General features: G+C 43.6%; 1 protein-coding gene across 1 annotated transcript in view; it reads right to left on the bottom strand.

Moving 5' to 3' along the window:
• Window positions 1-14,320, bottom strand: part of rassf6 (Ras association domain family member 6) — a 64,626-nt gene that overhangs the window by 37,894 nt on the left and 12,412 nt on the right. Inside the window, exons 2-3 of the mRNA XM_078214239.1 lie at window positions 11,058-11,150; window positions 4,580-4,673 (exon numbers count right to left, since the gene is read on the bottom strand). Of these exons, the coding sequence (XP_078070365.1) occupies window positions 4,580-4,641 (62 nt within the window). The 5' untranslated portion in view covers window positions 4,642-4,673; window positions 11,058-11,150. The remainder of the gene's footprint in view (window positions 1-4,579; window positions 4,674-11,057; window positions 11,151-14,320) is intronic.

Genomic DNA, 14,320 nt, shown 5'->3' with positions numbered 1-14,320 from the left:
CAGCCTCCACAAAAAATCCTGAGTGTGGGTGGAAATGTGAATGGAATCACACCAAACCACCCAGTGGGAATCTCACTCGTTACACACCTGGGACAACACTGAAGTCAGAATTCTCCGACCTTATCCACGTCTGGGATTCTCCAGTCCCACTGCAGTGAATGGCGACTTGGCTGAGCCCAGTGATGTGATTTGCACCAGTAGGGGGAGGGGCAGGGCCTATACTTGCTGGAAAGCCGGCTGCTGAGTTCCATGAGCGCCATTGCGCAGGCAACCCGATCTCCCAGAGCACTGTGTACACACAGCATACGCAGTGCACTGGGAAATCTCCTATCAAATCCCCACCCCACCCCTGACATCACACCCCCCACCTTCTATTATCACCCTCGATATTGCGGATACCCACCCCCTGATCCTGATCGCTTCCCCAGACATCACTGATCTCCTGTTCCCCAGTTGCTGCCCCAGACACCGCTGATCCCCTGGCCAATCCCCAACCCCTTTCCTTCTCCTCCTACAGAACTCCCTTCATGCCTCCCCCTATCATGGCCCCACCCCATCATGGGCCACCCCCTTTGCACTGCCTGGTGAGCAGTGCCAAGGTGCTCGGTGGGCAAACCATGGTGTCTGGTCAGCAGTGACAGTGTGCTAGGCTGCCAGTGCCAGGCTGGCACTGCCCAAGGAGCAATGCCCAGTTCTGCCCCCGACCATCCGGGGGTCTTCAATCGCCTTCGTTCCCACTGGTGAGACCATCATGTCTGGTTGTTGGTGGGGGACCATACGTGATCCTCATTGGTGAGGACCTCAACCAGTGAGCAGGTAAGGTGAAGTGAGCCCGACGATAGTGTCCAGGACTCACTAATGATATTTAAATTAGTTGATGAATATTGAAATCAGCTTTGCACCGTTTATGTATGAAGCAGTTTTGTAAATTCTGTATTAATCTTAAGGTTGTATTATGCACTATTGTACTCTTTTGCTACTTAATTATTTTTAACTAACTTGTACCAAGCACTAACAGACCCCTTCAAAACTCCACACTTCTGATGTAGCCTTTTCAGCCAAAGCACCGATAAAGTCTTCTGTTAATGTGAATTCTATAGGATACTTGTATCCTATAGGATACTGAGGATGATGAGGCTCAGAGTAATGAATGAAACTCTACACCACAGGGCTCTCTTATTTCAGGTCAGTATATAAGGAGAAACCCCGTAATGATGGGCTCTGCATATCACATCCACCACATTATCTTAGTACAAAGCAGGTAAATTTGATGAAAGAATAAAGGAATGCTGCATAGAGGGTATTGCTCTGCAGAGTAAGATTTTGATAATAAATTTTTAAAGGTTCGGTATTGATTGAACTAATGTTTATGAATTTTGTCTTAACCACCTTTTCAGTTCAGTTTACATTTCTGCTAATGAGACAATGTTGCCTCACAGCGTTAGGGACCTGGGTTCAATTCCTGGCTTGGATCACCGTGTGGAGTTTGCACGTTCTCCCCGTGTCTGCGTGGGTTTCCTCTGGGTACTCCAGTCTCCCCCCACAGTCCAAAGACATGCGGGTTAGGTTGATTGGCCATGATAAATTGCTCCTTAGTGTCAGGGGATTAGCAGGGTAAATGCATGGGGTTAGGGGAATAGGGCCTGGGTGAGATGGTGCAGACACAATGGGCCGAATGGCCTCTTTCTGCACTGTAGGGATTCTATGAATTAACAGTTACAGCAGCCTGGGGACAGAAAAGCAACTACTTGCAAGAAGTTGTTCTTGATTAAGTTGATGATTTTAAAGGTTCCATAAACTCTGGGTTTAAGCAGTTGTATTTGTCTTAATTGCACGATTTGCAATTGAGAGCCTCTTTATCAGAGGAAACCAGAGCACCGGGAGGAAACTCACACAGACATGGGGAGAACGTGCAAACTCCACACAGATAGTCGCCCGAGGCTGGAATTGAACCCGGGTCCATGAAACTGTGAGGCAGTAGCACTAATCACTGTGCCACTGTCTTCCCTGGAGAGTGGTAGAAGCAGGATCACTGAATATTTTTGAAGTAGAGATAGATAAGATTCTTGATTACAAAGGAGTCAGAGGTTATCAGGCATAGATGGAATGTAGAGTTGAGGCCACAATAAGGATCAGCCATGATCTTATTGAATGGTGGTGCATGCTTGAGGGGCTGAATGGCCTATTTTTTCTCTTAATTCATATATTTGTATAGTCCAAGTTGAGCCAATAAAATCACTATCTAATTGTTGATAAGTATTACCTTGGTTACTTAATAAATATTTCCTGATATTATGACACCAAATTATCCCTTATTGCCTATCCGGTTATATTCTGAAAAGGACAAGTTAATATTAAATGGGTAAAGGCTCAAGTTAGAATTATAACACTCAGAACTCTTACAAATGTTGGGGGGGGGGATTCACCCAGCCCTGTTCACCGTTGGCAGGAATCCTGGTGTCCTGCTGAATCGGACATCAGGGCTGAAATGGGATTCCCTCTGGGAGCAAACCTGTCACCATTTACCTGGCTCACCCCACTGGCTCTGATCAGGTTCGGCCCAGACTGGCAGGAACACGATTATTATGTAAATTGCATTTCATTTGTGTATTGGAAGCCCAATTCAGCGGCATCCCACCTCCCGAGCGAGCACTGCGCTGGGTCAGCTTTGGTGATCGTCCTGACCATTGCAGACTTGGTGTGTGGACCCTAATGTGGGTCAAGGAGGTAAATTCAGTGCCCATGGGCCTCTTTGCTGTTGCGAGGCTGCAGAGGGAGGATCCCCCAAGGGACCTGGGGGTTGGGGTGGGGGGGCGCACGGACTGGGAGCAAGGTGTTGATCTGGGATTAAGGTCTTGTGACTGGACTGCTTCCAAATCACAGCAGCACTCCTTTCTGCAAAGGAATTCCCCTTTCTCTCTCTAAGAAGCTGTAGATGATCTTCCCGCTGAGTCTTCCTGTCGCTATAGCGGACACTCTTCCCCCACAGTTCCCCCAGTTGTCTGGCTATCCCAACCTTGCATTCTACAGGTATCTGGAAGGCTGCGAGTGGGGAAGTGAACACAATGCCTCCTAACTCTCCTCTATACACATTCCAATTTCTCCATCTGTGATGGCATAACATTCCTGGGACTTTGCTAGTTCAAGTGCTTCCTCCTCTATTGCAGTCAGCTCTCTAATGTCTAGGGTCCCACTGTCAGTCTTTGCCCTTTCCTGGTTGTTATGGATTGTTATTTCTTCTGTGAGAGAGTTGAGTGACACGGTTAGTCTTTGTACTTACCCCAGCAGCACACTTATACCAGTGACATGCCTTTGTCCCTGGTGGAGGCTCTCCAATGCCTCCTCCCCTCACTGCTCACAAGGGATGAGCTCCAATAGAAGGCTGTCTATCATTGAGAGGCAGCCATAGATCTGTCAGGACCTGCTACTGCCTCAGGCCCTTGCAATATCCTTTCCACTCAGAACATGTTTATTTTCCCTCATGTGTATCCATTCTTAAAGAGAAATGGTCTAGAGGATTCACCTCAGCAGATTGAGGAGGTTGATAATCCTCTAGCAACACTGGACACAGTTTTGGTAAGTAATTGGTAGGTTGGTGGAATTATGGATAGTGATGAGGACCACTCCTCATAACTAATGCCCTCCATACCAGGATGTTGCCTGGAATGGAGGGTATTAGTTATGAGGAGAGGTTGCAGAAACTTGGTTTGTTCTCATTGGAACGACGGAGGTTGAGGGGTGACCTGATAGAAGTCTACAAGATCATGAGGGGCCCTTGCCAACTGATCCTCTCAGCAATCTTATTCAGACCCGCTTGGTCAGGTGGGAGCGGTCGCCTTGCATGTCTCGAGAAGAGGACCACTTGCAGTCCCCTTACAGCCTGGAGGAGAATCTGCAGGGAGGCATCACTGAACCTAGGGGGTCACCCAATGTTTCTCCATGGACCTGGTCCGGGGATTCCAGCAGCAGCAGAGTCACTCCCAGAGGAGCCTCCAGCAGTGAGTGACTCCCAGAGGAGCCTCCAGCAGTGAGTGACTCCCAGAGGAGCCTCCAGCACTGAGTCACTCCCAGAGGAGCCTCCAGCAGAATCTGCCTTATGGGATGCTCTGTCAATTTTTCCAAAGATCATGCCAGCTTCTGTGTTCTCACTTACTCACACCATTCAGTGCCTCACTGACCAGTGATAGGACAGGCTTTACACTTTATTAATATTCTCAAGAGAGGCAACAACACCCCCAGAGCGGTCACCGGGCTGAGAGTATTCAGCCTGATGCCCACCACATTTTTAACTGAAGGATGGGTAATTATGATAAAATTCCAACATAATGATCCCTATGTAAAATTTGTATAAGTTGTATGGTATTAATAATTGTGAAAGATTTGAATAGATAGATTTGATTTTATTGTTGGCTATTAATCACAAATATTCCCAAAATTATTTTATACCAATATACTATGATTAAGCCTTAATACATTTGTTCATTCATCACATTAGTCGTACAAAGAAAATAAACTCCAGCTGAAAGGAAAGTAATGACGAGAAAGGGATGAAAGTTCCTCGTGAACAGAATCTCAGTACCTGGAAATAAACTTGTCTTTACCAACTTGGATGGCAGGTTGCTGCAGGTGGATAGTGTTCATGACAAATACATTTATTTAGAGAAAAGGGAAATCTGAAAAAACGTGAATAAATAACATGTATTATTTTATCTTACTAATGGATGATTATTGCAATTTCTTGTAGGATGATAAATATACATGCACTGCTGTACTTAAATTAGGAATTTACATAAAATTCAAACCAGGGAAAGCAAAATCTCTGAGGACGTTTAAGAGTCAACCACATTGCTGTGGCTCTGGAGTCACATGAAGGCTAGATCGGGTAAGGACGGCAGATTCTCTTCCCTAAAGGACATTAGTGAACCAAATGGGTTTTTACAACAATCGACAATGGTTTCATGGTCATCATTAGATTTTTGATTCCAGATTTTTGTTGAATTCAAATTTCACCATCCACTGTGGAGGGATTTGAATCTGAGACCCCAGAGCAGTACCCCAAGTCTCAAGATTACTAGTCCAGTGAAAATACCATTACACCACTCCCTCCCCAAACAATCATGATGCAGAAAAACAGCTTGGAACAGATCTTGGACATGCAGGGTTGACTTTTTTTAAAAACTTGATTGACATAAAGTCACTTCCAAATTCAAAGATGTTGGAATTTAGTTGCTGTGTTTATGATTATTTAGAAACTATATAAAAGGCATAGAAAAAGGCCATTCAGCCCATTTTTCTTTTATTCTTTCATGGGTTGTGTATTTTTTTAGATGTTTTCTCTGCTTCTGGTACCTCCACCTCCTCTTCCGCACCACCCGCTTCTGCCCCACTGGCCACTTGAGGGCCTTTCATGGGATGTGGGCATCGCTGGCAGGGCCAGCAATTTATTGCCCATCCCTAACTGCCCTTTAACTGAGTGGCTTGCTAAGCCATTTCAGAGGGCATTTTAAGAATCAACCACATTGTTGTCAATCTGGATCTGGAGTCACATGTAGGTCAGACCAGGTAAGGACATTAATGAACCAAATGGGTTTTTAATGACAACTGCCAATGGTTTCATGGTCACTATTAGACTTTTAATTCCAGATTCTTTTATTGAATTCAAATTTCACGATCTGCCATGTTGGAATTTGAAGCCAGGTCTCTGGATTACTAGTCCCATGACAATATCAATATGCCACCACCTCCCTGGCTGAAAGAAGATCTAATTAGTTGCTCATTCTAATCCTGCTTTCCAGCACCTGGTCCGTAGCCCTGCAGGCTACAACACTATGGGTCCAGATCCTTTCAAACGCATTGAGGGTTTCTGCCTCAAAAACCACTTTGGGCAGCAAATAACAGACACCTACCACCTTCTGGGTGAGAAGGTTTTTCCTAATACCACCTCTAATCCTTCTACCAATCACCATAAATCTGTACCCCTGGTAACTGAGCTTCTTGTAGGGGAATCATGTCTTCCCTGTCTACTCTATCCAGGCCCCTCATAATTTTGTATAGCTCAATCAAATCACCCCTCATACTCCAAGGAAAACAACCCTCGCCTTCCTAATCTTTCACCATAGGTGTAGTTTTCCAGCCCTGGCAACATTCTTGTAAATTAACTTGTAAATCTACTGCTACTGGATATGAACAATTACATATTTCCCAGGTGTTGGCAGCAATGCATTATAACGCTGCCAGGTGCACTGACTTCATTGCATAAAATCTGAGTGTGATTTAGGATTTAAATTTCAGTTCGAGTTTGGGTTTGACTTCGACTCAGGTTTAAGTTTGTGTTTGGGAGTAGGTTGATGTTTGAGCTTAGGGTTGGATTTAGGCCAAGAGTTTGAGTTTGGGGTTTGAGTTGAAATTTCCATTTGAATGTGTGTGCAGCAGATACCGCAAGATCAAATCCCTCAATTTTAAAGTTTGTTCTGTACTGTTATATCACCGATTATATTAAAATGACTGTGATTTCATGCATGGTTATTGGACTGAACCTACATGAACTCACAATGTTGTGTGATATGGTGGATGCCCTGTACTGTCAGTTAATCAGGACTGGTTCCTTTGTATGTTTATACATTCATTATTCGGTGCTGGGTATCAGTTACATGGGGGTTGTTTTCCTCATTCTATAGAGAACATCAACCTCCTTAAAAACATAAGATATTTGTTGATACCATGGCTGGTGGAGGTATTGGGGTGAGTGAGGGGCACGGGCAGAAGTTACTTGAGACCCTGTCCTTTAAGATATTTGCACTCCCTGTGGTCAGCATGGAGATTACATTAGTATGTTGATTATGTTACTAGTCTAATAATTCGGAGAGAATTAGTGCCAATCTCATGGTGACGGTTTAAGAATTCAAATTCAGCTTTCAAAGATCTGAAAATAAAATGCTGCTGTCCAGCTCTCATATTGTCTGGTTCACTAATGACCTTTAGGGAATGAGACTTCCCCTCTTTACCTGGTCTGTATGTGACTTCTCAATGCCACACCAACATGGTTGACTCATAACTGACCTCTGAAGTGGCCTACTTGGACCTGCCAAACCTCTCTCAGGGCCATTGGGACTGGGCAGTAAAAGCTAACCTTGCCAGCAATGCCGACACCCTGAGCATGAATTAAAAATATTTTTGGAATGAAACTTGTGACAAACTTTACAATTATTTCCACATCAAATGGTGTTTACTTTCAAACAAAAATGCATCACAGTGGTTTTTAACCAAAAAAGGGAATCTCATGATAAATGAGTGAGAGTTGACATTGGTAAACTCAAGTGATCATCCCCCACTTTGCAGTGGGCAAAGCCAGTTTCTGGACCGTGTCCTTTGTTGTTTGACCAGAAGACACAATACGGAGCAAGATTCTGGAACATCAATAAAAATGTACAAAATAACTCTGAGCTGAATAGTTGTGCAGGGTTGGGAAGCCTAAATGCAGATATCGCAAAGAATGAGGGAGGCCACACACACACTACTCTTCTTATGTCCTCAACCTCACAATATAAGTAGCAATATATGAAACTGGTTGAAAAGCACAGCAGAGCAAAAGCATTGTCAACTATCAGCTTAAGTCAAAAGGCTGCAAATTACTCTGCTATATATGTTTTATTCTTTCATGGGATGTGAGCCTCACTGGTGAGGTCAGCATTAACTACCCATCCCTAATTGCCTTTAAACTGAATGACTTTCGAGGCCATTTCATAGGGCAGTTAAGGGTCTGGAGTCACATATAGGCCACAACATGGTAAGGATGGCAGATTTCACTCCATAAAGGACATTAGTGAATCAGAGGTTTTTACAATAAATATTGATAGTTATCATAGTCACTATTACTGAGACTAACTTTTTAAAAATTCTCGATGCATTATTCCACCTACTGGTGGGATTTAAATCAATGCCCTCAGAGCATTTGCCTGGGGCTCTGGATTACTAGTCCAGTGATGTTAACATTACACCACTGTTTCCCCCATTATATAGTAGCACATATTGGAGAATGCTTTGCAGATAGAAATAATTTGGAGTTTCCACTGATGAATCTTCCTCTGCTAAGGAATAGATTGAAGAAATGGACACCACAATCCAATTTGCCAAATTCTGTTAATTAATAAATAATGGTCTGAATCTAGGGACATTTTTCATCTTATCTACATTAAGTATGTGGAGGTCTGTGGCACAGTGGGTAGCAGCCCTACCACTTAGACAGAAGCTATGTGTTAGAGTCCCGCTCTGGGTTTTGATGGCCAAGGAAGGTGCTTTCATAATGCAGACAAACAGGTTGATCGTCAACTTGCAAATCCCTCCATCACGTCAATGGCAGATGGCAAGGGTGGGAGAGTCTACTTGTCAGTCAGAACCTGCAAATCACTGCAGTACCTTGTCAAGCATAACCATGGACAAAAACATGGAAGTCCATGGTTGCCAATGACCTCTTGGGGCATGGTCCCTGGAGAGGGAGAGTGTGATAATGTCTTTCAAACGTGTCCTCCTGGAAGAATCTTCAGCATCACCATTTCTGGACACAAGTGAAACTCAAGAAGGTTTTTAGTTGAAGTGATGAATGTGGCCTGAGGACTATTCTAATACAACTAACCTAAATAAGATGCTTTCAACAGCACATGCAGCCTACTGACACTCAGTGCTTGTGGTCTCTTATAAACACCATCTTATTTCATTGAACTCAGTTGCTTTGCTAGTCCTGGACACCAACAGTTTTGAGATCAAACTGTTTGTTTCTATCTGGGATTTGATTCCAATTCCAATCTGTGAAAGAAAAATGTTCACTTGTTATGACCCCAGCAGAGATGGATGTGGAAAGGTGGGTTCACATTTCCTATGTACCTCATTGTTTTGTGGAATCAGCACACAACGTGTTTATTAAAATGTTTCCATTCTGACTAACGGGATGTTTTTTGAAGCAGACCTATTTGAAGGAAGGCCGTTCATTCATGTCTTAAGGGTCTGAGACATGCTAGTTTTGCCACTATTTATAGTAATAAAGTGATTGAAGAGTATAAGTGGAACATATAACCATGGTAACTGAATTATTGGCTCCATTTATCTGAAAACTGCATTGTGTCTTTTGATGTATTTTAGTGTTAATATGCATGGAATGTAGAGATTAAAGGTAGAATAAACATGGCACTGAATTTCTTGTCATGAATTGTATCTTTATAATAAACAACAATATAACTGTTTGGAATAGTGTTGTACCATTTGACTAAGAACTCAAGTTGGAGTATGTCACATGAACTTGTTAAAGACAATGATCTGATTTTTTTGTTTGTTGCAACTGATGGTTGTGTTTGAAGTAACAACAGAAAATAGAACAGGAAAGCAGTGCAATAATGGACAATGGATAAAAATAGCAAGAATTAAATAATTTGTGGATATGGTGGAGTCACTGGGGCAAAACGTCCCAATAGGTTGAAAATGAGGTTGGCATGCCAGCGGACAAACTCTTTATTTGGTGAAATTAGTCATTAATAATTACTAATAAATGAGGTCTTCATTAGTCAGCTGAATTACTGAAGGGGCAGAAGGCAACTGAAGGGTCATTGTACCAAACTTTAACCAGAAAGCTTTCTGCAGGGCTGTTATACCAAACTTAAACCAAACTATCCTTTATGGTTGGGGCAAAAGTTCCAAGAGCTACGCTATTCTTGACCAGTAATGGACAATGAAAATAACCATCAACTGGATCTTGTGACTAAAACCTGGGTGAGGAAACATCATTTGGGAACCTGCCAGATGATTGACAGGTCATCAGGCATTCCATTTTATTATTGGAGAAAATGCAGCAGAATTTGTGGTGTTGTTGTTTTGTTAATGACCAAATCTATCTCTGGACAACCCAGTTTATTCAAACAAGATGATCTGTCTCCCAGTGGAAGGTCCAATCTTGTAGCCTCCTGACTCTGCTGAATGGAATGGGTAAATGTCATCTGAGCATACAAAATATGGATTTCTTAAAGGGACAGTGCATTTTGTGATTTAACACTTTAGTGGGCAGTGTTATGTGTACAAGAACAAACATTAAGAATTAGGGGGTAGGGGTCACTGCCAGAAAGATGGGCAACACCGTGATCGATCACACTGATCTCTATATCTGAACTCTTGATATGTGGTCCTGTTTGAGGGAAGTTGTGAGCTGTCAGCACTAAACCAGAACATCAACCCTACTGTCTGTATCTGATCTCTTGATTTCACAGCAGATGGCCATATCCTATTAACACATGGAGGTTATTTTAATAAAGATGTTTGCATCAATATACTTTGCCAGACATTCACAAAGGTTATGGCTGAGCCAAATTTTAGGATACATTGGATTTAGATTATTCTCCATTCAAGTTTAACAAGGGGTGACCAATGTTCAATAAGTAAAGTGAGATTCCCATAGTATACACACATACTGACATCTTCTCCAATGTTTCTGCAGGATTGCCTTGCTGGTGGAAAAGTAGTGGAACCAGACCCTCATTCTGCTTGCTTGGACAAACGCAGATTCTGAGGATAAGTCATGTGAGTATGTGGGTGGGCATTTGTTCGAGCCCATGCATTTCAGGCCCTTTCGCTTTAGTAAAGTTTGGTATTGTCCTTGTAAGCAAAAGGGCTTGAAAATTAACTGGGCCCATTTTATGCTGCACTCGAGAATTCTGAATGGGACAGGCCCGACACTTGTTTCCCATGTCAGAAGCAAGTTGCCCAGAAGCAAGTTGCCCAGAGGGATCCTGCAACTGGCTTTAAACTCTAATTAACATGTGCTAGGGACATGGTCCCTGCAGAGGGTGACAGCCCATAACTCCTGCAAATCTGCAGACCAATATGGCATGGTTTCTAAGGCAGGTAATGATTGGTTGTGGGATGACACATCCCAAAATTAGTCCTTTTTGTCCTCCTGTTTCCTGCCTGAGAACAAGGTCCAATTTTCTCACCAACCTTCCCCTAGATTTTTGCAAATAAAATATCAAAGTCTTTTACTTTTGGTGACTGGGTTGTCAGCTTAATTTCTTGCTTACCTCAGCAGTGTGGGAGATGAGCTTGAAAAGTGGGTGTTGTATACTCAGCTCTGAAGACTGTTAGTTTAAATACAGTCACCTCTAACTTTGAACCTGAAAAGCAAAAGTAAATATGTGTTTGATGGAGAGCTGGGACCTCTTTATCTGTTCTGGTGAATCACCCTTAATGGAATAAGTTTAGGCAGTTTTAATTCCATTTCTAGTGGGTCTAGAATGACAGCACTGTAATTATTGGAGCTGATAATATCTTGTAGAACTATAAATCCTGCATGTTGCAGAATGTCCACCATCAATCCGCTAGGCTTTGCTCTGTAGTATCAATGACATTTGAGAAGATCTGAAACTTGCAAATATTTTAAATTGACAGAATGCTCATAACAAAGTCAGGGGCTAATCTTGAAAGAGGAGAGATGCAATTCCACTTTGAACAAAAAAAATGGAAGAAGCTGTGCATTTCAGAATTGTGTATTTAGCTGTTTTGTCAATGGGTTGTTAATTAAGGAGAAAAGCAGGAAATGTCCTGTTTTGCATTTTTTTAAAAATAAAATTTTAAAAATTCGTTCATGGGATGTGGGCAACACTGACAAGGCCAACATTTATTTCCATCCTTAATTATTCTTGACTGAGTGGCTTGCTGGGCCATTTCAGAGGACAGTGAAAAGTCAACCATATTACTGTGTGTCTGGAGTCACAAGTAGGCCAGACCAGTAGATTTCCTTCCCAAAAGGACACTAGTGAATCAGGTGGGTTTTTATGACAATCGACAATGTTTTCACTGTCATCATTTTATTAAGTTCAAATTTCACCATCTGCCATGGTGGGTTTCGAACTGGGTCCCCAGTGAATTACCCTGGGTCTCTGGATTACTAGCCTAGTGACAATACCACTATGCCACCATCTCCCTATGAGCCTTGTGATATATTTCATTAGGACTTTTGCACATGTTCCAGGCCAACACTTCATTCCAGTACTGGTAGAGTGCTGCATTGTCAGAAATACCATATTTTACAAGAGATGTTGAATTGAGGCCCTATTAGCCTGTTCAAGTAGATTTAAAACATCCCATGGCACTCTTTGAATAGGATCAGTGGAATACTCCCGGTATCCTGGCCAACATTTCTCCTTTATCCATTGCCATCAAATACAGATCAGCTGGTCATTTATCTCATTGCTGTTTAAGAGATCTTGCCGTAAGAACATTTCCACCCTGGCACTGCCAACCTGGCACCCTGACACTGCCAAGGGAGTGGGCCTGAGGGAGGTGGGGTTTAAGGAGTCAGGTGGGGAGAGGTCTGTGGGAGGGGGGAACTATGCAGAGGGGGAGATGATTGGGGGGCAGTGATTGGGGGATGGGGTCGTGATGATTGGGAGATGTGGGGTGTGAGGGGCAGCGATTGGGGTGTGGGGGTGGTGATCGGAGTGGGGGAGGCAATCAGTCAGGGTGGCAATTGGAGAGGGGCGATGTCTGTGGGAGGGAGGGGTTGGATGGTGGGGTAAGGGGGTAACAGATCTCCCAGTATACAGCGTACAAAATATACTGGAAGATCGGGGGGCCTGCACAATGGCGCCCTGAGAACTCAGCAGCCGGCTTTATAGGCGAGCTGAGGCTCCACCCCCCTCCCTCCAGTGGCGAGATTCACATTAAGACTCCTGTTTTGCACAGCGTGTTGCAAATTCCCACTACCTACCTCGCTGAAACTGGTGAGAAAACCGACCATTTTCTCACCCGTTCGACACTTAGAATCCTTTTGAGAAAATTTCACCCTTTAGGTCTGAAATCCCACAACGTTTCTCAAATCCAAAATCAGAACAAATGTTTTGTGGTAACATCTGGCCTGATAATTTGGTGTGGAGATGCCGGCGTTGGACTGGGGTAAGCACAGTAAGAAGTCTCACCTTTAAGCTGGTGTTGTGAGACTTCTTACTGATAATTTGGACCAGGAGTAATTCCTACAGGTTTGTCAAGCCAAAAAGAATGCCCTTCTCCCACAACCCCCATCGAGTCCCCTCACACCTCATGTCAACAAATTTAAATGACAGCTGGTTCTGTGGTGTTGCAAATTTCTAGAATTTACAATCACAATACACCAGGAGAAAGTTAGAGAGAGAAATGTAACGTTCAGCCATTATCAAGAATCTGAAAGCAGACAGCTCAGAATCATAGAATCCCTACAGTGCAGAAGGAGGCCATTCAGCCCATCGAGTCAGCACTGACAACGATCCCACCTAGGCCTTATCCCCATAACCCCACATATTTACCCCACTAATCCCTCTAACCTACGCATCCCTGGACACCAAGGGGCAATTTAGCATGGCCAATGCACCTAACCCGCATATCTTTGGACTGTGGGAGGGAACTGGAGCACCCGGAGGAAACCCACGCAGAAATGTGGAGAACGTGCAAACTCCACACAGACAGTGACCCAAGCCGGGAATCGAACCCAGGTCCCTGGAGCTGTGAGCACTGCTAATCACTGTGCTACCAAACAAGTTATGTCCATATTTCTGTGCAAACCTATTTTTAAAAAAGCCCAAATATAAAACATCCCATGAATCAGTGCAATGAGTTGGCGATTGGAACAGGGAGTCACCAGGCAGAGGAATTAGCAGGAAATGAGCCATTCATCCACTGCCTGATTTAATATTCATGGTCTTATTATTAAAGTGGTTTCAACTGACTGTTTTGATTTGCCCTTGGTACCGACATGTGTGACTCACAGTCGATTGATACCACACAGGCGTGTCCCGCTCTTTTGTAATGGACTCTATTTAGACTAATTTAAACTGAATTTACATTCATTACAGCAGGAGAAGCCTAAAAGTGACTTGCTACGACTGACTGCTGGTCACTGCAGCAACAAGTGTTTAATGCTGGATTCGTGTGACTGGGACACACAGTGATGGACACCCCATATAGGTGCACTCTGTGGAACCGCGCTCTGCCAAGCTGAGGGCAGGATTAGTTTTGTGCGTGATAATCGCTTCGGGCAAGTGGCCTTTTGAACCAAAAAGAAGAATCACTGATGTTTGGATGCAAGGCACTTGTTGGAGCAATTCACTTATTCTTCAAATTCTGAGACCTTTCATGCTATCTGTTTTGGGTGGCACAGTGGTTAGTACTGATGCTTCACAGCACCAGGGACCCAGGTTCAATTCCAGCCCCGGGTCACTGTCTGTGTGGAGTTTGCACATTCTCCCTGTGTCTGCGTGGATTTCCTCCAAGTGCTCCTGTTTCCTCCCACAGTCCAAAGATGTGCGGATTA

Source organism: Mustelus asterias, chromosome 6, assembly GCF_964213995.1.
Source record: "Mustelus asterias chromosome 6, sMusAst1.hap1.1, whole genome shotgun sequence".
In the NCBI taxonomy this organism is placed as follows: Eukaryota; Metazoa; Chordata; class Chondrichthyes; order Carcharhiniformes; family Triakidae; genus Mustelus; species Mustelus asterias.
Note: the sequence above shows the minus strand (reverse complement) of the source record. Positions and strands in the feature narration are given on the sequence as shown.